Below are 26532 nucleotides of genomic sequence, written 5' to 3'. Positions count from 1 at the left end.
TGGCCATTTTTGAATTCCGTCGCCTTGTATTTGAACTAACTCCTCCTAGGGAATTTATCGAATCTGCTTCCAAATTGGTCAGTACAGTCATGAAGTGGTGCTGAACCAAAATCGTGCTATTTGTGATTGTACGTTGAAGGGCGTGTCCGTGGCGTGATGTCAAAGTTGGCCATTTTTGAATTCCGTCGCCTTGTATTTGAACTAACTCCTCCTAGGGAATTTATCGGATCATTGATGTAGGGTTAATAATGTTAGTTAAAGTTGTTACAACATGTAATTCAGTTAAATGTGGTCTTACATGTTCTTGCGGCTGCGTCACGTGCGGTCCTAACATGTGCACATCTTGCCAGCACACATGTTACGACGGCACGTGACGCGGCCGCAAGCCGGCGCGAATTTTTTTTTAAACTGCACTTTTTTAAAACTGCGCGCAGTGATGAACGGGACCTCGTGCCGGCTTGCGGCTGCGTCACGTGCGGTCCTAACATGTGCACATCTTGCCAGCACACATGTTACGACGGCACGTGACGCGGCCGCAAGCCGGCGCGATTTTTTTTTAAAACTGCGCGCAGTGATGAACGGGACCTCGTAGTGGCGGCTGCAAGCCGGCGCGAGGTCCCGTTCATCACTGCGCGCAGTTTTAATTTGTGTTTACAGCCGGCTGGATGGCTTCTGGTCAGTGGTAGCCGCTCGTTCTGCCACCCGGAAGTGTCGTTACGGCTATTGTTTACTAACATTCTGAAATGCCGTATATATATATTTTTTGTTGACCCTACATTTATATATACTTTCATGATTAATTCATTCATTCTGCCTTGACTTCCACTGTTTCTGTTGCAATTTGCTGCTGTAACATCTGATTAATAAATTACCTTATCAAAATATTATCAACTCTTCAGATGGTGGCGTTCATCAACCATTTTATTTTTAAATCTTGTATTATTATTTTTGTTTTGACGTTGTTGAGGTAGAGACGTCACTCAGTCAGCTGATTGGCTGTCACTCGGTCAGCTGATTGGCTGTCACCTGGTCAGCTGATCGCAGGTCGTAAAGCTTCAGCAAAGCTTCAGTTCGCCATCCCAGCAATTGGACGTTACATTAAAGTTAAGGTTGCTCTTCCACCGTAAAACCAGTTAGTTTATCACTTCCTTTAAACACGAGCCCCGTCTACGGGTTAATGTAACAGCTCTCAGCGGCGTTGGCTCGATTTTAAGGACGGTGTTAGCTTTAGCTTAGCAAGCCTAGCCGTTTTCTGCTCTACTTCCGGGTAGCTGTTCTCTCTTTCCGGTTGGCTCTTATCTCTACTTCCGGCTGGGCAGAAGGGTGAAGTCTCTGATCTCTGGTTTCTCTGGTCTCCGGCCTCCTGTGGTCCCTGGAGTCTCTGGTCCCTGGTCCCCTCTGGTTGTGGGTCTCCCGGGTCTCGCTAGTCCGGGTCTCCTTGGTCCCTGTAGTCCGTGTTTCCGGGTCCTCCTGGTCTTTGTAGTCCGTGTTTCCGGGTCCTCCTGGTCTCTGTAGTCCGTCGCTCCGCAGCCCAGAGCTGCTGATGGACTCCAAACACACACCGACGGCGCCTCCCAGTCGGACCAGCCCAGCGACCCCGAGCCTCCACCACCTGAGCGGCACCGCAGCCCAGTTCAACCAGTTCAACCACACCACCACCCTGAGCAACATGCAGGGTACGTCCGCTCCAAGAGCACGGCAATGTCATCTTTACGCATCGGGTTTGTGGGGGTAGAAGATGTGACTTGACTCTCCCGGGTTGTAAATGTGTAATCCAACGCAATGCGGGATTTCTGATGGCAAACGGTGTAATCTGTCATGTACGAGTGTGTCCTGCGTTATACGAGTTGATACCGGGCGGTTAATCCCTCGGCTGGAGCCAGGCCGCTGTGAGGGGATCGGGGATGGATCCGACTTACCTGCTGGGCCACCATCACAACAAACTGGCCTTGACTCCGCCGTCTGGGCTCGCGGTGTTATCGATGCAGAAGCTAAAGGATGCGATTCCTTCATGATTGAGCTCGTCGTGGTTTAGTGGGTGTGCAGGTGTGTGTGTGTGTGTGTGGGGGGGGGGGGGTTATGCGATTTTCTGATCAGCGTTTTAATGTTGTTAAGCGATGTAATGCGCTGTAGTGGTGCTGCGTTATAGTGGAAGGGTGTTTTTGTCACACGGGGCTTATGGGGTTTTTGAACATTACAAGCTTGGGTGCGTATCTTACGATTGTCCTTTTGTTCAAAGTCCGTTTTGTTTTCTTTTAATTCCAGAGCCCAACACCTGCTGGAGATGTCAGACTGAAACAGGTAAATGCACTGTCTATTGACTCGTGTATTAACTAACTCTAGTACCACGACAATCAGAGATGCGAGGCAACATCCTTCGACATGAATATTTCTAATTTCAAGAACACAGCCCTGCAACAAACAAGTACACAACACAATGGATGCATGTCTGTTAGCCTACAGCTTAGAAAACCCATAAGGTTTAATGTGATAGTTGTTATTTATGTACCTTGGCACCCCATTTGGAAATGGTGCTTGTGTTTTTAATAAACACTCCACATCTAGGCGGGTTTTGCGTCTATGGTCATGGTTGGTTTCCAAATAGTTGTATCTGTATGTACCTGCTTTAGAATATATGAAGAATGGATATTCATTTGTACGATATCCAATGACATGCAAATTTCGAATGATATAACTCTTGTTGGATAATAGGGGTAAGCTGTTTAATATTAACCTGTCTAGGTTTTGTTTTAACCTTAAGTAGTTGGACCATGATCTTTTGGCCCTGGTGCACCAGCAATTGAATCTAAACAATAGAACAACGATGACAATAATAACACAAAGATACTCTATACTATCAATCCCTGATGGGAATTGTGGGTGTCACGGCAGAAGAAAAATAACAAGTATTAATACAGTAATCAGAATGTAAGAGATAAATATTAAAATAACGCCTACTCCCAAACCACGGTGATAACCAGCCCAGGTAGTTGAGTATTGTGTTCAGATCAGTTTGGGTGGTGCACTGTTGTCTCCTGACCTTGTTTTAACCCTTTATGCTCACTAATGCCCTCCGACTCAACGCCGACGGTGAGAATCTCCCGATGCCGGGAAAAACTTGAGCTGCTTTTTAACGCGTGCTTTGTTACATCATTCATGCTCCTATTTTAAGTTGTGATTCTGAACGGCCGGTTTCAGTACGATTCCCCGTTCAGTCGCCCCGTGCCATACCTCTCTCTCTCTCTCTCTCTCTCTCTCTCTCTCTCTCTCTCTCTCTCTCTCTCTCTCTCTCTCTCTCTCTCTCTCTCTCTCTCTCTCTCTCTCTCTCTCTCTCTCTCTCTCTCTGTGTCTGCTCATCGTGAGGGTGTTGCACATGCATGTCCATGTGCCCTGCGTCCCGTTCAATGCATTCTAACCCTGTTGTTGTGACGCTGTAGACCCTGGCTATGCCCTCAGCCACGCCAGTGAACAGACAACGTGGGATCGCTTTTAAAAATTCACCTCTATTTAGTCAATGAGTAGACAGTTTAATCCAAAGCAACAATTATGTCATGAAGGAGCAGATGGGTTGGTAGGTCTGTGACGCCTACAGGTAGACACTCTAACCAGAAGACGGTTCTTCTCTTCCTACCCTAAATACACTCTTCATTTCTACACGATTGACAGGGACTGTTATACCAGAGGTATTGATCCATTATTCAGGGTTATGAGCAGTTCATTCCTCCATGCAGTGAGTGGTGTAATCATCTCCTAATGGTCAGTGGTATATAAAGTGGGCGGTCCGGCCTTCAGAGGTCAACAGGTCAGCTCACGGTAAAGGGGTCTCCCTGAAAGAGGGCCGGTGTGTCCTGCTGAGAGGCCACGTGACGTAGGAGCGACGTGTGACACAAACTGCTGTCTTCTTGCCTCTAGGCTTTCAGATAAACCTTTCTGGAGTTCCCCCAAGTAAGCCACACCCCTTTTTGCTTCAGACCAAACCTCTCTCTACCGTCTCTCTCTCTCTCTCTCTCTGTCTGTCTGTCTGTCTGTCTGCCTAGCGTCCTGTCACGGGGAGGAGTCTGTCACTAACCCCGCCCCCCCCCCCCCCCAGAGTGGATGGCTGCTGCTTGTGCCGACGGTCCATTGGTTTTAATGCTGCAGTGCTGCGTGCGCTAGTAGCTTTGATAGCCAGCAGGACGACATTGGGTACTTTGGTACTAATTGACGTCAAACCTGCACTTTAATTTTTATATAGCAGTTAAGTCTTAAAGGTCCCATGACATGCCTCCAGGTGTGGTGTGATTTGGAAATCTGCCCCTTATGACATCACAAGTGGGCGTGTCCACCTAGATGTGTGCTGGATAGATCAGTCTACCAGCCTACCTGTACCTACCTGACTGTAGCAAACGTTGCTCATCTATCCGTCACACATCTGGGTGGACACGCCCACTTGTGATGTCATAAGGGGCAGATTTCCAAAACAGCTAATCACACTCACACCTGGTGGAACGTCATGGGACCTTTAATGAATGGACCGTCTCCTTCGTCGTCGGCACAAGCCTCTGTCTGGTCTGGGGTGTCCATTGACACCCGGACACTTTGGACTTTGGACCCTCGGACCTCTGACTGATCCGCACCGCTGCCTCGTCACAGAGGAGATGTTCTGTTCTGTTCTAACACGTATGCCAGAGAACCGGGCCCTCCAGGGCGGCTGGTTCCAGTGTTCTGCCACTAACACCCCTCTGGTCATGCCTGCCGTCTCTCACTAAACACGCCTCTTCTCTCCTGGCTGGATTTGACTTTACTCTGTTTCTCCACCTATGTTTACCGTTTAGTCCAGTAGAGCACATCGATGTTAGCCGTGTATCAAAATGGAATTGAGTCGTTTACTTGTATCGTGTGCATTGGAAACTCAGCACAGTATGAGAACTATGTGATATTCTGCACCACTCAATAAGATGTGGTATTGAGTGCAACACAATATCGCTAGTCTTGCTTCAGGATAGAAAACGGCAGGGTTTATCTGCAGGTGAACAATACACCAGACCAACACTCAAACCACCTCAGTTTAGATGGAGAGAGAAAAAGTGGAAAAAAACAGCACGTAGAGCTACTGGGTGACACATAGAGCTACTGGGTGACACATAGAGCGCGTAACGGCCTGGCTCTCTCAGCGTATATTATCAGAGCAGGCTGGGATAGTGACGGCCTGGTGAGACGGGGCGCTCTGAGATCTCCTGTCCACCAGGTGCCGGTGGACTGCGAGAGCTGCAGTCTGTAGTTTCTGTGTTGCGGAGGTTCAGACGCGTTGCTGTAGCCGGTAGTGTCCTTTTAGTTGTTCATGCTGTTACATTGTGAAGTTCAGTTCATGGTGATTTAAAAACGTATAGACTTGTTCATGTGTGTAATCTAAATACTACGTGATACTGCTTGGTTGGATTGTGTCGACTAGTGCAGGGGTTGCCTTCTAGAACACTAGCCTAATTGGTTATGGCATAACAGCCATAACTTGATGTAACTTCACTAACATAATGGCAAAGATGAACTGATGACTAATGAGTTAATGAATAGCGTACACTTTGAGCACTTATATTTGTGATGTGAGCATAAAATATTAGCATATAACTGATCTACCTAGTTAATAACTATAATGGTTACTAGCTGTATTATTAGTGACTTCCAGAAATGGTTTTCCATTTCGACGTATGATGTATCATGAACTCCTTGGCTCTTGTGGGTGGGCTGGTGAGGTGTAGTTGTCACCACTATGATGGATCTCCAGCCATCAATAACGGGTTAAGGAATGTCACTTTTGGTTTGGTTGCATCGTGACACGCATGACCTCACCCCTTCCTCCATTCACCTCTTCTCCACCTTTTTTGGTTTTGTTTGCTCCGTCGCGTCCTCCCAGTATGTGCAGTTCTTCACGTCTTCCCCGTTCACATTCACAAATGGCCGCTGTCTCCTTTTTCGCTGGCGTTAACACATCTTACGTTGTTCCTTCCTTCGTCGCAGGTAAACGCAAAGCTCTGAAGCTGAACTTTGCCAACCCTCCGATCAAATCCACGTCCCGGTTCACGCTGCACACCGCTGGAGCGGCCTTCCAGAACCCGCACATGTGAGCCCCGCTTCCTAACGGGCCGGCGCTCCCTGTCTGTCTGTCTGTAGTGTCCCGGCGCTCCCTGTCTGTCTGTGTGTCTGTAGTGTCCCGGCGCTCCCTGTCTGTCTGTGTGTCTGTAGTGTCCTGGCGCTCCCTGTCTGTCTGTGTGTGTGTCTGTAGTGTCCCGGCGCTCCCTGTCTGTCTGTGTGTGTGTGTGTCTGTAGTGTCCCGCCGCTCCCTGTCTGTCTGTGTGTCTGTAGTGTCCCGGCACTCCCTGTCTGTGTGTGTGTGTGTCTGTAGCGTCCCGGCGCTCCCTGTCTGTCTGTGTGTCTGTAGTATCCCGCTGCTGCCCTTCAGAATGTCGTATCAGAATGATGCATTCATAGATTCATTTCCCTTTCTCTGTTTCACCCCCTTTGAGTATCTATTTATAGACATGTATTCTGTATTTATAGAAGTATGTTCTGTATTTATAGACATGTACTCTGTATTAATAGTCATGTTCTGTATTTATAGACGTATGTTCCCTATTTATAGATATGTTCTGTGTTTGAACATGTGTCTATAAATGCACGTGTTCTGTATTCACTGACTTGTGTTCAGCGTGTCCCTCTGTGCTCTCCTGTCTGTCATGCGTCTCTCAGAGAGCGTTTGAGGACCCACAGTCTAGAGTCGTCAGGGAAGCTGAAGATCTCCGCCGAGCAGCACTGTGACTTCACGGCCGAGGACCTCAAGGACCTGGGGGAGATCGGGAGGGGGGCGTACGGCTCCGTCAACAAGATGGTCCACAAGCCCAGCAACCAGATCATGGCTGTCAAGGTGCAGTCTGCCGCCTCGACATTTGACATTCAGTCCTTGGCAGAATATTGTTGTTTAGCACCTGCAACTAGGGCTGGGCGATTTGGCCTAAAAATAAAATCTCAGATTTTTTTTTTCTATCAATGAGAAATATAGATAATTTTTAAGTCTGGATTTTATTTGAAGAGTAACAACGATTAACAAAAGCAAAATAAATAACACACATGTCCCACTCTGCTGCGTGCCTCAGTTTAAGATATAGGAATAAATGTGATGTGCTGCTGCTTTCGGTCGCCACCGACTTTAGGCAAACTCTACACACTCAATGTTTTCAGCGCATGCTGCTATGTTAATATTTAACTTTTTCGGGGTGGGGTGGGGGGGACCTCAGAGAAGGACCCCCGATTAAAATCACTTTTTTTTTTGAATCAATTAAATTTTTAACAAATCGTCATAAACCATAAATTCGAATTAGGATTAAAAATCAATTCATCGCCCAACTCCTCCTGCAACTCTGATTGTAAGCTCTTCTGATCCTCTACGTTGGTTCCTCAGCGTTCCCTGCTCCTAACCGGTCTCATACGTTTGTTCCTCAGAGGATCCGGTCCACGGTGGACGAGAAGGAGCAGAAGCAGCTGCTGATGGACCTGGACGTGGTGATGAGGAGCAGCGACTGTCCCTACATCGTCCAGTTCTACGGAGCGCTCTTCAGAGAGGTACGACCGCCACCACCACACCACCTGGGCCCCTGCGTCTGCCGCTCTGACCGTCCGACCGCACACAGACCGCACTGAAGGCTTTTGCGATATATTTAAATCGTTTTTTTGTAGTAGTATTTCTAGTCGTGTTCCAGGTATGCTGTTTGACGTACACAAAGATTACAATCACAATCACTTGGCACACATTTCTTAAACAGTGATTTTCTTTGATCTCCCCTCGCAGGGAGACTGCTGGATATGCATGGAGCTCATGGCCATCTCCTTCGACAAGTTCTACAAGTTTGTATATTGCTCGCAAGACGACGTGATCCCCGAGGAAATCTTAGGAAAAATAACATTGGCTGTGAGTGTCTTGGCCGTTCGCTTTAAACAAACACGATGAATAAATGCTGATTTGGTGCATCGGGTTGTGATTAACCGCCTTCTGTTGTTTCTGTCGCAGACTGTGAACGCGCTTAACCACTTAAAAGAAAACTTGAAGATTATACACCGAGGTGAGAAACTAGGATGTGACGATGATTGATTGCTAACATGATGGTGGATAATCACACCTAATCATTGGGTGATTATGAATTATTGCTACTATGTTTACTATTTCGGTTTTAACATCCTACGCCCTTGATATGTTTTCGATCAATATATTTCTCCTGAGCTGGATGATTCTGTGCTCCATTAGTAAGTCTGCTGTTAGATCGTGATTGAGGGCTTGATGTTTGTGTTCCCTCAGACATCAAGCCGTCCAACATCCTCCTGGACCGGAACGGGAACATCAAGCTGTGTGACTTTGGGATCAGCGGCCAGCTGGTCGACTCCATCGCTAAGACCAGAGACGCGGGCTGCAGGCCCTACATGGCTGTGAGTTACAGGGCTCTGCCCATATCGATTTTTCAGGGCTGATGCAGATACTGATTTTTCTTTTCCATCAGCCTTAGCCGATGTCCGATACGGCGATGCAGATTTTCTTGAGTCGATATTCGGAGCCGATACTGCTTTTGCTCCCTCAATTTACATCATAAAAATGACACGGTGATGATGGCAAATGTTACAGGTCAAAATTTAAAAAAGGAACATTAATTGAACTGTCGGTCTGTAAATCATGGCGGGAAAAAAAACCATCGGCGCCGATGCCGATATACGTAAAAAACGTAAATATCGACCGATATATCGGTCGGTCACTATTAAGTTACCGGTCCGGTGGATGCTTTTCATGTGGATTATGTGATGCTGAGAATGTGGTTGTTATGGTGATGGTGGGGTTGTTATGGTGATGGTGGGGTTGTTCAGGTGACGGTGTGGTTTTCATGGTAATGGTGTTGTTGTCGTAGTGATGGATTTGATGCCGGGACCATGGTGTGGTTGTCATGGTGATGGTGTGGTTGTCATGGTGATGGTGTGGTTGTGATGTGGTTGCATGCTGCTGCGGAGTCAGGGAGATGGAGAGCGAGGATGTGAGGGAGGAATGAATATTGATTGTAGTATTATATGATCTAGTATTTGGAGATCACCCCTCACTATCTTTCCTCTCCACTCTTCTGTCCAGTTGTTTAAGGAACCTAGTTAGCCCTGTTGTTGATTCTCCCATCTTAATTGTACGGGTCAATACTATTAACATTTCAGTCTGGTTTGTGCGCTCTTATCGCTCCTGAGGCCGCAGATTCTTACTGATGTAAGGAATGCAGCCCGGCTGGTTGGCATGAAGACACGGAATGTTCCGGTGTGTTGTTCTGGTGTGCTCTGCGTGTCTGGACGTGCCCGGAGGGCCGAGGCGGCACTGATTAGTTTGGGAACATTTTTAACAAAGCATAATAAACTGAAAATGGATATGAGTGGAGCGCTCTGATTGGTCGTGTTGTTTTGAGTGGAGCTCTCTGATTGGTCGTGTTTTGAGTGGAGCTCTCTGATTGGTCGTGTTGTTTTGAGTGGAGCTCTCTGATTTGTCGTGTTATTATGAGTGGACCATTCTGATTGGTTGTGTTGTTATGAGTGGAGCTCTCTGATTGGTCGTGTTGTTTTGAGTGGAGCTCTCTGATTGGTCGTGTTGTTTTGAGTGGAGCTCTCTGATTGGTCGTGTTGTTTTGAGTGGAGCTCTCTGATTGGTCGTGTTGTTTTGAGTGGAGCGCTCTGATTGGTCGTGTTATTATGAGTGGAGCATTCTGATTGGTCGTGTTGTTTTGAGTGGAGCTCTCTGATTGGTCGTGTTATTATGAGTGGAGCTCTCTGATTGGTCGTGTTATTATGAGTGGAGCTCTCTGATTGGTTGTGTTATGAGTGGAGCTCTCTGATTGGTCATGTTGTTATGAGTGGAGCTCTCTGATTGGTCGTGTTGTTATGAGTGGAGCTCTCTGATTGGTCGCGCTGTTGTCCTCTGCAGCCGGAGAGGATAGACCCCAGCGCGTCCAGACAAGGATACGACGTGAGATCTGATGTGTGGAGCCTGGGGATCACACTGGTGAGTGATCCAGATTAAACCTGATCCAGTTTAAACCAGATCCAGATTAAACCTGAACCAGATTGAGTTGATCCAGTTAAATTCAGATCCGGTTCAACACAGATACAGTTTTAACTCTCGTCCAGTTTACAACTCGTTCAGTTGATACCTGATCCTGTTTAACGGTGATCCGGGTGATTCTGGATCTAGTTTGCCAGAGCTGGTCTTGTGTTAAGAGGTGTGTGTTGCTGTGTGTGTGCGTCAGTACGAGCTGGCCACGGGCCGCTTCCCCTACCCCAAGTGGAACAGCGTGTTTGACCAGCTGACCCAGGTGGTGAAGGGGGACCCCCCCCAGCTCAGCAACTCAGACGAGCGCCGCTTCTCCCCCAAGTTCATCGCCTTCGTCAACCTGTGGTGAGAAGCTACAGAACGTTCAGAACCCAGGACATTCAGAACCCAGGACATTCAGAACCTAGGACATTCAGAACCTAGGACATTCACCACCTAGAACATTCAGAACGAACCCAGGACATTTAGAACCCAGGACATTTAGAACCCAGGACATTTAGAACCCAGGACATTTAGAACCCAGAACATTCAGAACCTAGGACCTTGAGACGTTTAGACTGTTTTAAAGAGCCAGAGTTGAACCCGAAAACCGTTTTGTTGTTATACAAAGTTGCTGTGGGCCGTAACCATGGCGATAAGATGCCCCACTCTTGAGAACTCAAATCAAGCAGCCCAAATCATTTAAAAAAAAAAATATCATCGTGTTTGAATTCCTGCTGAAGTGGTGTGTCCACTGGCTCTTTGAAGTGCAGTGAATGAAGAGTCCAGGTGTGTCTGTGGGTGTCCTGCTCCCTCTAGTGGACAGACGTCCAAACACCACCGCGTACTGAACATGAACATGAACTGAATTCTCTCTTCTGTCTCTCATCTTTTCTCTCCAGCCTTACAAAGGACGAGTCCAAGAGGCCAAAGTACAAAGAACTTCTAGTGGGTTTTAATATTTAGTGAATAAGAACACAGTTTCCTTCTATTACTGTACTGTCACTTTTCTGTGCTGTTAATGTACTGTTTCCTGTAACGACTGTTGGTGTACTGTTACTGTTAATACAGTAACTGTAATGTTAGGTTAATGTTGGTATACTGTTACTACAGTTAGTGCACTGTTACTGCTATGTATAGTACTACTACGGTTAGTGACCTGTAACTGTAATGTGAGTGTACTGTTACTACAGTTAGTGTACTGTTACTGTTAGTGCACTGTTACTATTAATGCACTGTTACTGCTATGTATAGTACTACTACGGTTAGTGCACTAACTGTAATGTGAGTGTACCGTTACTACAGTTAGTGTACTGTTACTGTACTGTTAGTGCACTGTCTCTCTACTGTTGCTGAGCCCTGGTGTGGCGCTCCTCCTGCAGAAGGACCCGTTCATCCAGATGTACGAGGAGCGGCAGGTGGACGTGGCCTCCTACGTGTGCCGGCTGCTGGACCAGATGCCCGCCTCCCCCAGCTCCCCCATGTACGTGGACTGAGCTCCTCCCCGGCTTCCGCTCTGAGACTGCTGCGCGGCAACCTTTTTCCTCGTCTTCGGTCGCCATGACAACCTGATGTCTTCGCACCCCGGTCCTCGTCTCCTGGCGTCACGGCAACCCGGTCCCCCGGCGTCATGGCAACCCGGTCCACGGGTGTCACGGCAACGGAAACCCGGACCCCCCGCCCCCCCGCCCCCTGGTGTCGGGTCAACGTGGTCCCCCTAGTGCCATGGCAACCTGGTGTCATGGCAACGTCGACGGACATTCCTCCGCTCCCCCCCCCCCCCCCCCCCCAGTGGTTGTTTGTTTTGGTCATGTGACTCAATCTGTAGTTTTTAGGCTTTTAATGTGAAACCACAACTGTAACCATGGGAACGTGAGAGGAGCAGTCAGGTCATCTGTTGGTAGTCACATGACCCAAACATCAACACACCACGGTTGTCCCGCGCGCGCATCAGTCCCGGACTGTCGGTACAGAACATGTATAGAACAAAACAAAAAAAGATGTCAGAAATGTATAAATTACACAAATGTAATTTAAAACCAAACCTGGTGTAAATGTGCTTCTTTCACCGCAGTGTTAAGAAAATACTTGTTGAAGCTAACGGCGGCGGCGGCGGCGCTGTCTGTGTAATATATGGACTGTCACTCTCATCCTCTCCTCGTCCACAGCGGATAAACACGCTTGTTTACGTATGATAGTAACTGAATATAACACGGAGAAGCTCGGCACCAAAACCTGGAAATTATACCCACAAGAGGAGTGTTTCATCTTCAAGACTATTACTGGAATCAGCGTGTGTGTGAGCAGCCCCTCTCCTCCATATGTATGTAAATAAAAGCTTGTGTTTAACGGTCGCTTCTTAGGGTATTCGCCGGCTGACGCTTTGATGGATACAATCACGTGATTCCTGCTGACTCTGTGCTGATATATAAATAAATAAAGAGAATGAAAATAATATGCCTGTTTTCCTTGCAATTCATCTGGAAAAGATATACACATGCAGCCAATGCAGAAGATAAGGTAATGGATAGAATTACTTATTTATTTTTCTCAGATAATAGTTAATTGTGACGTTGATCGTTGCGCTGGCGTTCAATCCATCATTATGTAAGCATGTTCCCGAAATATTTACTTCTCTATTAGTTATAAAAAAAATCTAAATCTAATATTTGGGATGCATGCAGACAGAATTATGGACAATGTCACAGTACACCCCGGTTCTACCTGGAGGATGCAATTCTTTAATATATGTGATATATTTAGGTCTAGCTTATCTCATTTAGGATTTGGACCAACTGAACTGGGCCCGCCCACTGCTCTCAGTCCGCTGCGACTGGCTCCCACCCTCCAGCTCTCACAGGATTGCACCAATGGGGTCCGATGAATACACTACGTCATCAATAGATGCCGGAAACGGTCCCCATGTGTCAACCATGGAGAAAGTCAACCTCTGAAACAACATCGCTATAACACTCACGTCTATTAGGTAACTAATTTGATTTTTAGATGAAGTGTGCAATGATCTCAACCAAATAATTGTGTGGTTTGCACGCGTTCAGTTTTCCTTTCTCTCCGGTGGATCTTTAGTATGAATACTGCTCGTCTGTGGCAGAAACCTTTTGCATTGCTGTTCATCCAAACCAAATCAATCGCTGCTTGTCGTCTAGCAGTCGCCTGTGGTCCTCGTTTCCACGGGAATGTTTTCCAGTTCTGCACTGGAACAATGGAGACCAACATGGAGAAAAACGCAAAGAGTTTCAAGAAGGCTAAACAGAAGGACACCTTGAGGCGACTGAAGACCAAAGATCATCGCAACTCGCACGGCCCGTCCACCGTTTACCTGCAGGTCGTTGGGGCAGGCAGTAGAGACAATGGAGCCTCGCTGTATGTCTTCTCCGAGTACAACAGGTAACTATGTACGCTTTTCTATCCATCCGAGGATAAAACACCTTACCTCCACACCTACGATGGATCCTCCTCTCTTCCCCGTCCTCTCCAGGTACCTGTTCAACTGCGGGGAGGGGACTCAGAGGCTGATGCAGGAGCACAAGTACGATGCCGGTTCTTAACTCGTGTGTCTCTTACAATAACAAACCACAACCGTAACTAGTGAGGTAGAAAGCTTTGAGATGCCTCCATATAGAATTGACAGTATTACGATTTTGTATTGCACACTGTCAGTCTGTTCCATCTAGAGCTAGGTAAGTGACATGCCTGAACGTTACGTACTTCTGCCGACAGGTTAAAAGCGTCTCGTTTGGACAACATCTTCTTCACAAGGATGAACTGGGACAACATCGGTGGCTTATCGGGTGAGTTTCGTGGTTACCAGTATACTGTTATTAATACGTGATTCAAGAACATGTGTAGTTGTTATTACCTCGGATCTGTGGTTCGTACGGCAGGGATGATCTTAACACTGAAGGACATCGGAGTACCAGAGTGTGTTCTGTCCGGTCCTCCGCAGCTGGTAAGTTTTGTCTATTTATTCCAGAGACGGAACTTGCCGTAGACTTCTGTGTTGTAAGAAAGACTCTATGTATAATAAAGGCTATTATGCTAAACCTCCCTTTCTTCTTCAAAGGGCAACTTCATCAACGCCATCAAGGTGTTTTCAGGAGCTCTGGAGGACATCAAGCTGTGTACGTTGAGCCGTGTCCCTCGCTGGTTATTCAACACGTCAGGTTGTATCTGAAACCGTTGATTCTGACCTTCGACCCCCTCGTCGTCCCGCAGCGGTGCGACCCTACACCCAGGAGGCGTACACGGACGAAACCATGAGCGTCCATCAGGTCCCCGTGTTCGGTGAGTGTTGGCGGACAGCGCTTCACTGCGCGAGTCTCCTGAAGATGTCGACGCGGTACCGTGGTGACCTAGACTGGGTACCCCCCCACCCGTTCTGTCGGCGATTTGAGTTCGCCCTGCAGAAGGGTCTGGAGAAGAGCAATACAGTTCTTTCTGCTTCTGATACGCTTTTGTGTCACCAAGCTGGCTTTTCCTCCTGGCGTGCTATTGGCTTGTTTAACACAATGACGACAGGGAAGCGTACAAGCAGCCAATTGCGTACAGAGTCAATTGAACTTGGCCCCACGCCTCTTGTGCTGAAGAAAATGACAGCAGCTTCCCAGACCAAGCTCAATCTATGATTGAGCTTGGTCTGGCAATAGCCAGGCTATCGGTGACCCTCATCGTCTTGAGATGCAGCATCAAAACCAAATGTTTAGTGTATCGTTGTAACCATGGTACCCAATGAGTTCTGTGACTACGTGATTGTAAGCAAGCACAGCTTGTTTTTGTATCAAATGCACAGAATAACACCGGGTCTTTCTGGACAAGGGTCGTCTTGATTCCTACGCAACGAATATGAAATGAAACAAGTGAATTAGAACTAGGATGAGTGAGTGTTGTATTGACGGTGTTTGGTCTCCAGCCCAGTCGCTGGGTGAGGGGGGACCGGGCCACTCTGCCAGCCCTGGGAGAGGGAGCCCACCTCGGAGTCCGGTGTCCAGCCAGAGGAAGGAGCTGTGGAACCCAGCTGAAGGCCAGCCAGGTCATAGACCCTCCAGCCCGGGTGAGACCAGCCCTCCTAGTTACTAGCCTGGTGTTCATCTTCATGTATCAATGTGTATATATATATATATATATATATATATTACAGTATATATAAATATATGTATATAATGTGTTATATTTTAGGGTTGATGTCCAAAACTACAAGAGATCCCTCTCTGGTGGTTGCATTTGTTTGCAAGGTAGGTCATCTTTCTGATTCAGACACAGAAGTCCTGAGACAGTAGAACCTTAGTAGTGGACAGTAGAGGTCCGGAGACAGTACATCTCTAACGTGTCTCTCCGGTTCTCTCAGCTCCACGCCAAGAAGGGGAACTTCCTCGTCCCTCAAGCTGTTGCGCTGGGCCTCCCCGTGTGAGTGTACCTATAGATCTGCTGTTTGGTTGGAGAATAATCCCAAATGGTCCCATTATAATCAGTGGTGTCCTCTCTGCAGCGGTAAATCAGCCATCGGCCCCCTGGTGGTGGATCTGAAGAACGGCAAGACGGTGACATACGAAGGAAAAGAGGTGAATTATTAGACTGGGTACCCCCCCGCCCGTTCTGCCGGTGATTTGAGTTCACCCTGCAGCAGGGGCTGGAGAGGAGCAATACATTTCTTTCTGCTTCCGATACGCTTTTGCGGGAGCCAATCACCAAGCTGGCTTTTCCTCCCTGGCGCGCTATTGGCTGGTTTAACACAATGACGACATGGAAGCTACGGCAAGCAGCCAATTGCGTACAGAGTCAGTTTAACTCCGCCCGTTGATCACGCCTCCTGTGCTGTAGAAAAGGACAGCAGTCTCCCCAGACCAACATGCAGTCTACCATTGGTCTGGCAATAGCCAGGCTATTAATCACTCCATCTTGTTTTTTATATAACCAATATAGTGTGGCTGTCGCATAAAACTGTGGCTCCACCCATTCTGCCACCCCCCCCCCCCCCCCCCCCCCCCCCCCGAGTGACCCTGACCCCTGACCCCTGACCCCTGACCCTGACCCCTGACCCATTACCACGCAAACATATGTCGATTTAGGAGACACCGTAGTGCTTTGAGGGTGTCCACAATGAGACTGTCGGGATATTTAAAAGCACCTGAGTAGAGAATGAGCTTCAACTCCTCAGCTCAAAGTCTGACTGGAAAATACTTTTATCTTTTACCAACACTGCCGACTGCCGTTCGGATGACATCATCACAGTCTCTCTCTCTCTCTCTCTCTCTCTCTCTCTCTCTCTCTCTCTCTCTCTCTCTCTCTCTCTCTCTCTCTCTCTCTCTCTCTCTCTCTCTCTCTCTCTCCCCCTCTCTCTGTGGTCAGATCCGTCCTGAGCAGGTGTGCACGCCCTCTGACCCGGGGCCTGTCTTCCTGGTGGTGGAGTGTCCCACGGCGGAGTTCATCGAGGGACTCTGCACCAATGAGAGACTGGCCAGGTAACCAATCAGAAGCGAGGTACCGACTCCACCCGGGACGGCCTACGTACCCCGGGTCACGCACGCATGTACCGATACAGCGATACCGATTTTCTTGAGCTGATGTTTGGAGCCGATTCTGCTTTTGCTCCCTCAGTTTACATCATAAAAATGACACAATGACGAACAAATGTTACCAGTCTCAATTTAAAAAGAGTGTTTATTGAACTGTCTTTCTGTATATCATGCAATCAATAAAATAATAAAATCAATAAAAAAATAAATCGGTGAAAGAAATCAGCTGATGCCGATACACATAAAAAACACAAATATTGGCCGATAATATCGGCCGGCCGATATATTGGTCAATCACTAATGTGTACATGTGTACATTGCTCATGTGTTGATGGTTCAGAACACAGCCGGTGTAACCCCACTGAGCTGTTGGTTTGACCTCATGTTGTTGTTGTTGTTGTCTTGTTGTGTTGTTGTCGTTGTGCAGGCACCAGGCCGGCGGTCCCGAGGACCCGGCCGCCCTGGTGGTCCACATGACCCCCGAGGGCGTGCTGAAGACGGAGCGCTACCAGGCGTGGATGGAGAGGTACCAGGGTGCACTACTGCCTCGTGGACCCTGTATGTTGGGTTTCCCGCAAGGGGACAATAAAATATAACTTCAGAGTATTCTCCTTGACAATTACAATTGGAGGTTTTTTGACATAGTTCTCATTCACGCACATTATCTACAAATAATTAAGTTTGTCATAAATATAAGAAAGCAGTATTTCGCTCAGCGCAGACTGGATCACATTGGAGAGATGAGGGGTGAAACTATCCAATCAGAGACCAGGTGGTGATCAGGTGGAAATGTTGGCACATCTCCTCTCGCGGTGGGACCCTGGGGTCTTTGGCGACCTCAGGGAGTCCGGGACCTGACCAGGCCCGGTCCGTGTGCTCTGTCTGCAGGTTCCCCAGCTCCACACAGCATCTGGTCCTGAACGAACAGGTCCAGACGGTCCACAACGTCCGGAGCCTCAAGATCCAGACCCAGCTCAACATGATCCACCCGGAGATCTTCCCCCAACTCAAGAACGTTAACCCTAAGGTACCCGGACCTCACGCCTGGCGCGCACTACTGAACTATGAATGCTACAGGGTTGGAATTAATCTTTTTTCCAACATTAAAGGTTGTATCAGCGATTCTAGGCCGAGACATAAATGATCACATTCATCAGATCTTTCCTCACAATCCGCCAGCCGCCCGCCCCATGAGCCAGCCGTAAAAAAAACACGTCTCTGTAGGCAGCCTGCACTCCAAGATCGTACACAAAAACAAATGGTACTACCAACCACTCAAAACCACTCAAAAACCAAAATAAATAGTATTCCAACCAATCACTGACATGGGGCGGGTGTTGTGGGGTTCTGCGCTGCGTTCAGGATAGTTTTAACTGGATGCACGAATCAAGGAAGGGAGGGGCGAGCTGGATCTGTTTGTTTGGGATCTCGCTTCAAATTCAAACACTTGGGAATGCACACTAGTTCCATTTCCAGTAGTGTCATTTTAATATCTCTACTGTTTCGGCGTTACCACTGGTTCTTAGTGGAGTGGAGGATTCTCTAACCTTTTAAAGCCGACCTCCACTCTGTTGCCGTCTTGTCTCTACAGAGGATTCAGTTAACCTTTGAGAGCCGACCTCATCACCGCTGATAGGCCGCTGCTATAGGGGATGAGGAGCGTTAGGAAAAACATTGAGGCACGCTCTTGAAATCAATGACAAACCCTTCTCCTCGTCTCAACCATTCCTCCCCCTTCCTCCTCATTCCTTTCCCTCTCATGTCCTCCTTCTTGACTGCTCTGTCCTTAATGTTTCTTTTCTCCACCTCCTCAGGAGGAGGAGGGGTCGCTGCGGGTCACCCCCGTCAGAGCCCAGTGTCTCCTCAAGTTCCAGCTCCGCCCAACGCTGGAGTGGCAGAGGTACACGCACGCACGCACGCACGCACTCACATCTCTCACTCACTCACTCACTCACTCACTCACTCACGCACGCCCATGTTCACCACTAGGTGTGTAACTACACTGCTTTGCTGAGGTGTGTGTGTGTGTGTGTGTGTGTGTGTGTGTGTGTGTGTGTGTGTGTGTGTGTGTGTGTGTGTGTGTGTGTGTGTGTGTGTGTGTGTGTGTGTCAGAGATGCGATGGTGCCGTGCGACACAGAGGAATTCCTGAAGGAGGCGTCGGAGGTGCCAGACTTCCTCCAGGAGGTGGAGGCGTGTCGGGCCTTCTGTGCCTCAGACCCCAGCGTCCTGTCCGGTGAGTCCTGGGTCTGTACCCGGGGTCTGTACCCTGGCATAGGCTGCACCGGTACCCTGCTGGTTAGAGGGGCGGTCTCACCATGGATCACCGTCCCTGTGGACGCGGCGTGTTCCCACATTATAATAAGTACTACTTCCGGTGTTGTTAATTTACATTTAGAGGAATAGAATACAATATACTGTAGTATATTTAAGCAATAGATCACGACAGGCTGTGGTATACGGTCATTATACCACAGTTAAGGCGCGTTGTCCGTCCAGATGCGCAGCGGAGGGACGGCGACCCCCTTAACTGTGGTATAATGAGCACATACCACTGACTGAAGTGATCTATTGCTTTTATTAAGCTCGGTTTGCCGGCAATTTAGCCTACTATCGAGCACTATCACTCACCGTGTGTCTATTGCTTTACAACATTTCCACCCTCTCCAGTAATCAACAAATTTTTAGGCTTCAGTGAACTATGCTATTGCTTTTATATATAAATAAACAACAGTTCAAGTTAGGCACGGAGTGATACTGAACTCTGTAAACTGAACGGGCGTCATAGCTGTGTGTATACGCTCAATATACAACAGTTAGGAACCAATCAGATCGCTTGATTTAAGCCACCCGTTTTATAACATAACAAATAACATGGAGTATAGTATAGTCAATTATAATAATCTAATATTATTATTTAAATTACACACCATTGCTATTTGGCTCTGGTATACATTGAAATGCATGTTAACACACACACTGCGTTGTGCATGTTGTGTGTTGTGTGTTGTGTGTGTTGTGCAGGGCGGGCGGAGCGGTACCCTGAGGTCATCTTCCTGGGGACGGGCTCCGCGCTGCCCATGAAGATCAGGAACGTCAGCGGGACCCTGCTGAACATCAGGTCCCTCACTCACTCACTCACTCACTCACTCACTCACTCACTCAGCCACTCAGCCACTCACTCACTCACTCACTCACTCACTCACTCACTCAATCAGCCACTCAGCCACTCACTCACTCACTCACTCACTCACTCACTCACTCACTCACTCACTCACTCAGCCACTCAGCCACTCACTCACTCACTCACTCAGCCACTCAGCCACTCACTCACTCACTCACTCACTCAGCCACTCAGCCACTCACTCAGCCACTCACTCACTCAGCCACTCACTCACTCAGCCACTCACTCACTCACTCAGCCACTCTGCCACTCACTCACTCACTCACTCACTCACTCAGCCACTCTGCCACTCACTCAGCCACTCACTCACTCACTCAGCCACTCACTCACTCAGCCACTCACTCACTCACTCAGCCACTCAGCCACTCACTCACTCACTCACTCACTCACTCAGCCACTCACTCACTCACTCACTCACTCACTCACTCACTCAGCCACTCACTCACTCAGTCACTCACTCACTCAGCCACTCAGCCACTCACTCACTCACTCACTCACCATACTTACATACATACTATAGAACCACTAGTGTACTACTATAGTATAGAACCACTAGTGTACTACTATAGTATAGAACCACTAGTGTACTACTATAGTATAGAACCACTAGTGTACTACTATAGACCCACTAGTGTACTACTATAGACCCACTAGTGTACTACTATAGTATAGAACCACTAGTGTACTACTATAGTATAGAACCACTAGTGTACTACTATAGACCCACTAGTGTACTACTATAGACCCACTAGTGTACTACTATAGACCCACTAGTGTACTACTATAGAACCACTAGTGTACTACTATAGAACCACTAGTGTACTACTATAGAACCACTAGTGTACTACTATAGTATAGAACCACTAGTGTACTACTATAGTATAGAACCACTAGTGTACTACTATAGAACCACTAGTGTACTACTATAGAACCACTAGTGTACTACTATAGAACCACTAGTGTACTACTATAGTATAGAACCACTAGTGTACTACTATAGTATAGAACCACTAGTGTACTACTATAGAACCACTAGTGTACTACTATAGAACCACTAGTGTACTACTATAGTATATAACCACTAGTGTACTACTATAGTATAGAACCACTAGTGTACTACTATAGTATAGAACCACTAGTGTACTACTATAGAACCACTAGTGTACTACTATAGAACCACTAGTGTACTACTATAGTATATAACCACTAGTGTACTACTATAGTATAGAACCACTAGTGTACTACTATAGTATAGAACCACTAGTGTACTACTATAGAACCACTAGTGTACTACTACTATAGAACCACTAGTGTACTACTATAGAACCAGTGGTTAACACATGTTCAACTACTGTTCATTTGCGGTTCATTTGCGGTAAGTACTTTTTCATTATTTTTTAGAGACACTTTCACCCAACATCACACCTTTTTTATAACAATATATATATATTTTCTCTCTCTCTCTCTCTCTCTCTCTCGCCCCCAGTGCTGGTCAGTCCATCCTGCTGGACTGCGGCGAGGGGACCTTCGGCCAGCTGTGTCGTCACTATGGCAACGGCGTGGATGATGCCCTCGCCAACATCTCCACCATCTTCGTCTCCCACATGCACGCCGACCACCACACGGTGAGTTCACGTGCACACTCTCCACCAGCACACGGTGAGCTGGTCTCTCACGTGCACACTCTCCACCACATCGTGAGTTCACGTGCACACTCCCCACCACCAGCACACGGTGAGTTCACGTGCACACTCCCCAGCACCACCACACGGTGAGCTGGTCTCTCACGTGCACACTCCCCACCACACGGTGGTGTTCATGTTCTGGGTTGTTATCGTGTGTACTTTAATGTGGGTACTTAAGTGTGTGTGTGTGTGTGTTAATGTGTTTGTTTAGGGGCTGCTGAAGCTACTCTACCAGAGGGAAAGAGCGATGGTGCGTATTTTAGACTCCATGTTATTTGTTCTATACCATACTACTCTAAATTTTATTAGATTCCTCTTAATGTAAATGAATGACACCGGACGTAGTACTTATTATAATGTCTTATTATAATGTATTATAATGATTATAATGTCAAGGTTCAAATGTTTCTCCGTGTGAATGAGCTGAGGGCTCATTATGGGATGTTGTGGTTGCCAGGCGACGCTGGGCAGGCCGTTCAGCCCGGTGTACCTGGTGGCGCCCGTCCAGATCATGACCTGGTTGAACCAGTTCCACGACCACTGCCAGGACATCCTCAGCCACGTCAAGTATGTTCCTCCTCCTCTTCTCCTCCTATCCCCTCTCCCCCTCTCACCTCCTCATCCTCTCACCTCCTACTCTCACCTCCTTGTCATCACCTCACTTCCTACTTTCGCCTCCGTTGTCACCTCCTCCTCACATCTCCTCATCATACCTCCTCTGCTCACCTCCTCCACATCCTCACACGTCCTCCTCCTCTCATCTCCCCTCACAGCATTTATCTCCTTCTCTCGTTTTTCTTCACATCCTTCATCTCCTCCTCTTGCCACCTCCTCCTCCTCCTCCTCACATTCTTCACCTCCTCCTCACCTCCCCTCACAGCCTTTATCACCTCCTCCTCCTCCTCCTCCTCCTCCTCCTCCTCCTCCTCCTCAGACCGGAGGCCTCCTCAGCAGTCTGCAGTTCTCCTGTCGGCTCCACAGATGAGATAATGATCTGGGGACGGTTTGGGAGGCGGTGATATTGGATTACCTCTGGCTTTAATTTATCCCCATTGAGCGGCGAGTGTGTGGGGTTCAGTTAATGAGAAGTGGAAGACGCAGTGGACCCACCACCTCCCAGACGCAGCCCTCGGTTCACCGGGACAATATCGTAGATTTAGAGAATTAATCCTCCTCTAACAAACTCTGGCTAGGTACTTAACTTAACAAATACACTGTCACTTAAACACCACCTGAAACGGCCGTTTAATTAGTCCCTCTCTCGGTTGTTTACTGAACCGTCTGCTTTTTCAGCATCGTCCCAAACAAGTTCCTGTGCGACGGAACCGAGGTTCCCAAATACAAAACCAAGTCGTTCATCCAGGCCGTCCTGAAGAAGAACGACCTGGACAGGGTGAGCAGACGTTTGTTTCAATCTACAGAACAGACAGAATGTCCTACGACTGCTCGGAACACGGATGGTTTGTTTGCTGTTGTCTTGGTTACTGTTGTTGTGCTGTTTGCTGTTCCTGTATTGGTTTTGTGTTGTGTTGTGTTGTGCGTTTTTGGGATGTTTTATGTTTTTGTGCTGAGTTTGTGTGGCTCACACTGTTGCTGTGATGTTGTGCAGTTATTCACGGTTGTTGTTTGTTTGTGTGTAGTTCCAAACGTGCCACGTGCATCACTGCAGGAACGCGTTCGCCTGCAGCATCACCCACCGCTCCGGCTGGAAGCTGGCCTTCTCCGGGGACACCATGCCCTGTGAGGCCTTCGTGGGCATCGGTCAGAACACTCTACTAGTCCAACGTCTACTAGTCCAAAATCTATTAGTCCAACGTCTGCTAGTCCAACGTCTACTAGTCCAACGTCTACTAGTCCAACGTCTGCTAGTCCAACGTCTGCTAGTCCAACGTCTACTAGTCCAGTAGCTTGTAGTTCAGATTATAATCTACTAGTCCAACATCTACTAGTCCAGTAGCTCGTAGTTCAGATTCTAATCTACCAGTAGATAATAGTTCAGAACATAATCTACATGTAGATCAAAGGTTGGACTATAATCCACTGGAAGATTATAGTTCAGATTTATAATCTTGTGTGTGTGTGTGTGTGTGTGTGTGTGTGTGTGTGTGTGTGTGTGTGTGTGTGTGTGTGTGTGTGTGTGTGTGTGTGTGTGTGTGTGTGTGTGTGTGTGTGTGTGTGTGTGTTACAGGGCAGAACGCCACGCTGCTGATCCACGAGGCCACGCTGGAGGACGGGCTGGAGGAGGAGGCTGTAGAGAAACGCCACAGGTGAGGTCATCACAATAAAAAAGTCATCATGATATTGCATATTACATATATGTATATTGTATATAAGACCATAACTCATGTACCTGCCTGTATATATTTTTTTAATTTAAAAAAAAAAAAAATATATATATATATATATATATATATATATATATTTTTAAATTAATTTATATTTACTTGTTTGCTTGGTGTCTATATTGTATATGTCTACCTGTCTGAGAGAGTGAACAGCTACCGAGTCAAATTCCATGGATGTGAACATACTTGGCCACTAAAGCTGATTCTGATTCTGATCACCGCCACACCAGTTCAAAGTGGAGACAGATAGATAGATATGACTATTTCAAAAGTTCAGAGTGCGCACGGTAGTTTGACTCTAAACCTGATCCATCATAAAATATCCCCATTGGTCAATAAAGACAACCTCAGAAAACCTCAAAATTGTGTTATTCTGAGGTAATCAATTAGAGGTGATCAATTAATTAAATTGAAAACATTCAAATCATACCATCGCTAGTCGACGCTAATTGACGCAGGCTAACCTCACTCCATAGTCAACAACAACATTGAAAGCATACGATCTGTATTAGAGCAGCTACAACAATTGTAAATTGGGATTCTCCCCCCCCCCCCCCCCCCCAGCACGACCTCCCAGGCCATCGCCATGGGGATGAAGATGAACGCTGAGTTCATCATGCTGAACCACTTCAGCCAGCGTTACGCCAAGATCCCGCTCTTCAGCGACGACTTCACCGACCGCGTCGGCATCTCCTTCGACCACATGAAGGTCAGCACACACACACACACACACACACACACACACACACACACACACACACACACACACACACACACACACACACACACAGTGAATTATAGTCACCGAATGACTTGCTTATTGTCCTCCTGTTGAGGAAGGCAGAAAGATGCCGCAAGCTACATTTGCGAGTTCTGCTCACGTGCGCAACATGACAATGAGCCAGAAGCTCGATGACTTATGACCGTATGGCGGCGAGGCTCCGTTCCTCACGGCTTATGGGAGCTGAATGGAGACTTTATGGGACCGTAGGCGTGTCGATGACGCCTGGACGACAGCAGTTCATTGACGTGAGTGACAGCTGCTCGTAGTTCCGTTCATGTACCCATGACGACACATTTGAAGGTTGATTTGAGGACAGAGTCGTGGCTTACGGGGACTAGTTTTCCCTCATTTTGTTGGATAGGATTTGATGAAGATTAATTTAACCCGGAACGCCACATTTAGGTGCAACTGTTTTCCAAACAGTCCTGGCCAGGATAGGATAGGTAGCAGAAAAATAGTCAAATGATTGAAGCAAGCGGCATGCTGGTCCGGTGACTTGTTATTCCAGCTGCGGGTTGGAGGGCATCTTGAGGGCGTGGGAATCGTACCCGGGAGCAGAGAGCTGTCCCCGACGGATAAATATAGAGAAACATCCCTAGGTCGATTAATCTGGCATGAATAATTGATGTACACGCGCACACACACGCACACGCACGTCTGAGGTGTTGGACTACAATTCAGTCACTACTTCTTCCCGTGTGGGTAAAGAACAACAGAGTGTTCTGAATGTTGTCTAAATGAATAATGACCTGTGTTTAATTAACGCAACCTTCCACAACTGGAACTCAGCCGCCTACGTCTAGCTGGCAAACACAATACACTAGACACCAGACCGGTCCAAACTCTCCGGCCATATCTCAACCTATTTCTCTCACCCTGAATCTCTCTCTCTCTCTCTGTTGTCTCTACTATGTCTGTTTCTCTATCTCTCCTCTTCCATCCAAAAGATCTTTATTGGTCATGCACAGTAAACATTCGCATTGTCAAAGCAGTTCAACAGTGACCCAAAGGCAGCCACTGTTGAAGTGGTCCAATCTAAAACTCTGAATCTAAAACAATGAATCTAAAACTCTAAATCTAAAACTTTAAATCTAAAACTCTGAATTTAAACCTCTGAATCTAAACCTCTAAATCTAAACCTCTAAATCTAAACCTCTAAATCTAAAGGTGTGAACGGTACAAAGGAGAGCTGTGAGGTGCTCACTCTCTCTCTCTCTCTCTCTCTCTCTCTTGTTCCCAGATCCGGTTCGGAGACTTCCGAGTCCTCCCCCGGCTCGTCCCGGCCCTCAAGGCGCTCTTCGCGGAGGAGCTGGGGGAGATGGAGGAGCGCAGGGAGAGGAGGGAGCTGAAGACCAGAGGGGAGCAGGAGGAGGCACCGGAGCCCAGGGGTACCAAACGCGACCAGGAGGGGGCAGTGTCGCACAGCGCCGAGAACAAGAGACTCAAAGCCAACTAACTCCTGCACTTACCCGCTATTTTTACAACATGAGTTTAAGGAGGTCCGGGGTATTCTTAATACTGATTTTCGTTTAAATGGGAGTCCCGACAAAGATTTAACTGAGCATGGCTTTGTGCGGAATATATTTTTTATTTTGTCGCGTGTGCAGTGCCTGAGCGTGTAATCTTTGTTTGCGTTGCAGTGTATATAGAGCAAAGCTGTTAAAACATTTAGATTTGTTTTATTTGATGCAATAAAACGATTCCATGCAGTCTGCTGTGTGTCTGAAATGCGATCGTAAAGCTTCAGGGGTGCAGGCGGTAGTTTGACTCTAAACCTGATCCATCGTACAAATATCCCTCTTGGTTATTAAAGAAGACGAAACAGGCCTTACATGCTGACCACATCTCTGCATGATATCTTTATGACAACGCTCGTAGTGGAAGCGACCTAAGCTTCGCTCTGTAGTCAAACCCGCCGGGTTGTCTGTGCT

At 47.5% G+C, this 26532-nt stretch overlaps 2 protein-coding genes across 6 annotated transcripts; both read left to right on the top strand.

Annotated features, from left to right (window-relative positions):
• The first annotated feature begins 1045 nt into the window (after positions 1-1045).
• Positions 1046-12521, top strand: map2k4a (mitogen-activated protein kinase kinase 4a). 2 transcript variants are annotated; one of them, XM_084488166.1, is made up of 13 exons: positions 1046-1676; positions 2266-2301; positions 3913-3945; positions 5995-6097; positions 6724-6898; positions 7474-7593; positions 7820-7939; positions 8039-8090; positions 8324-8451; positions 9968-10045; positions 10290-10438; positions 10975-11020; positions 11455-12521. In XM_084488166.1, exons 1-13 carry the CDS (start codon positions 1544-1546, stop codon positions 11566-11568), a joined length of 1287 nt encoding a protein of 428 aa, XP_084344292.1. In that variant the 5' UTR covers positions 1046-1543; the 3' UTR covers positions 11569-12521. The 2 variants fall into 2 exon arrangements, with proteins under 2 accessions (XP_084344292.1, XP_084344293.1); XM_084488167.1 differs by lacking the exon at positions 3913-3945.
• A 466-nt stretch (positions 12522-12987) lies between these two features.
• Positions 12988-26289, top strand: elac2 (elaC ribonuclease Z 2). Of its 4 annotated transcripts, none has more exons than XM_084485162.1 (25): positions 12991-13058; positions 13243-13480; positions 13572-13622; positions 13814-13884; positions 13978-14042; positions 14157-14214; positions 14309-14377; positions 15003-15143; positions 15269-15324; positions 15438-15496; positions 15579-15651; positions 16439-16551; positions 17033-17131; positions 17494-17632; positions 18420-18505; positions 18718-18839; positions 19628-19724; positions 21274-21412; positions 21684-21722; positions 21930-22039; positions 22766-22865; positions 23113-23233; positions 23661-23739; positions 24382-24526; positions 25842-26289. In XM_084485162.1, the coding sequence occupies exons 2-25, from the start codon at positions 13296-13298 to the stop codon at positions 26055-26057; spliced, it is 2433 nt and encodes an 810-aa protein (XP_084341288.1). In that variant the 5' UTR covers positions 12991-13058; positions 13243-13295; the 3' UTR covers positions 26058-26289. The 4 variants fall into 4 exon arrangements, with proteins under 4 accessions (XP_084341286.1, XP_084341288.1, XP_084341287.1 ...); XM_084485161.1 differs by having other exon boundaries at positions 12995-13058; positions 13240-13480; XM_084485160.1 differs by having other exon boundaries at positions 12988-13480.
• Positions 26290-26532: the final 243 nt, after the last annotated feature.

This window comes from Micromesistius poutassou (assembly GCF_964030765.1).
Source record: "Micromesistius poutassou genome assembly, chromosome: 1".
Classification (NCBI taxonomy): Eukaryota; Metazoa; Chordata; class Actinopteri; order Gadiformes; family Gadidae; genus Micromesistius; species Micromesistius poutassou.
This window is presented reverse-complemented; position numbering and strand designations above follow the sequence as displayed.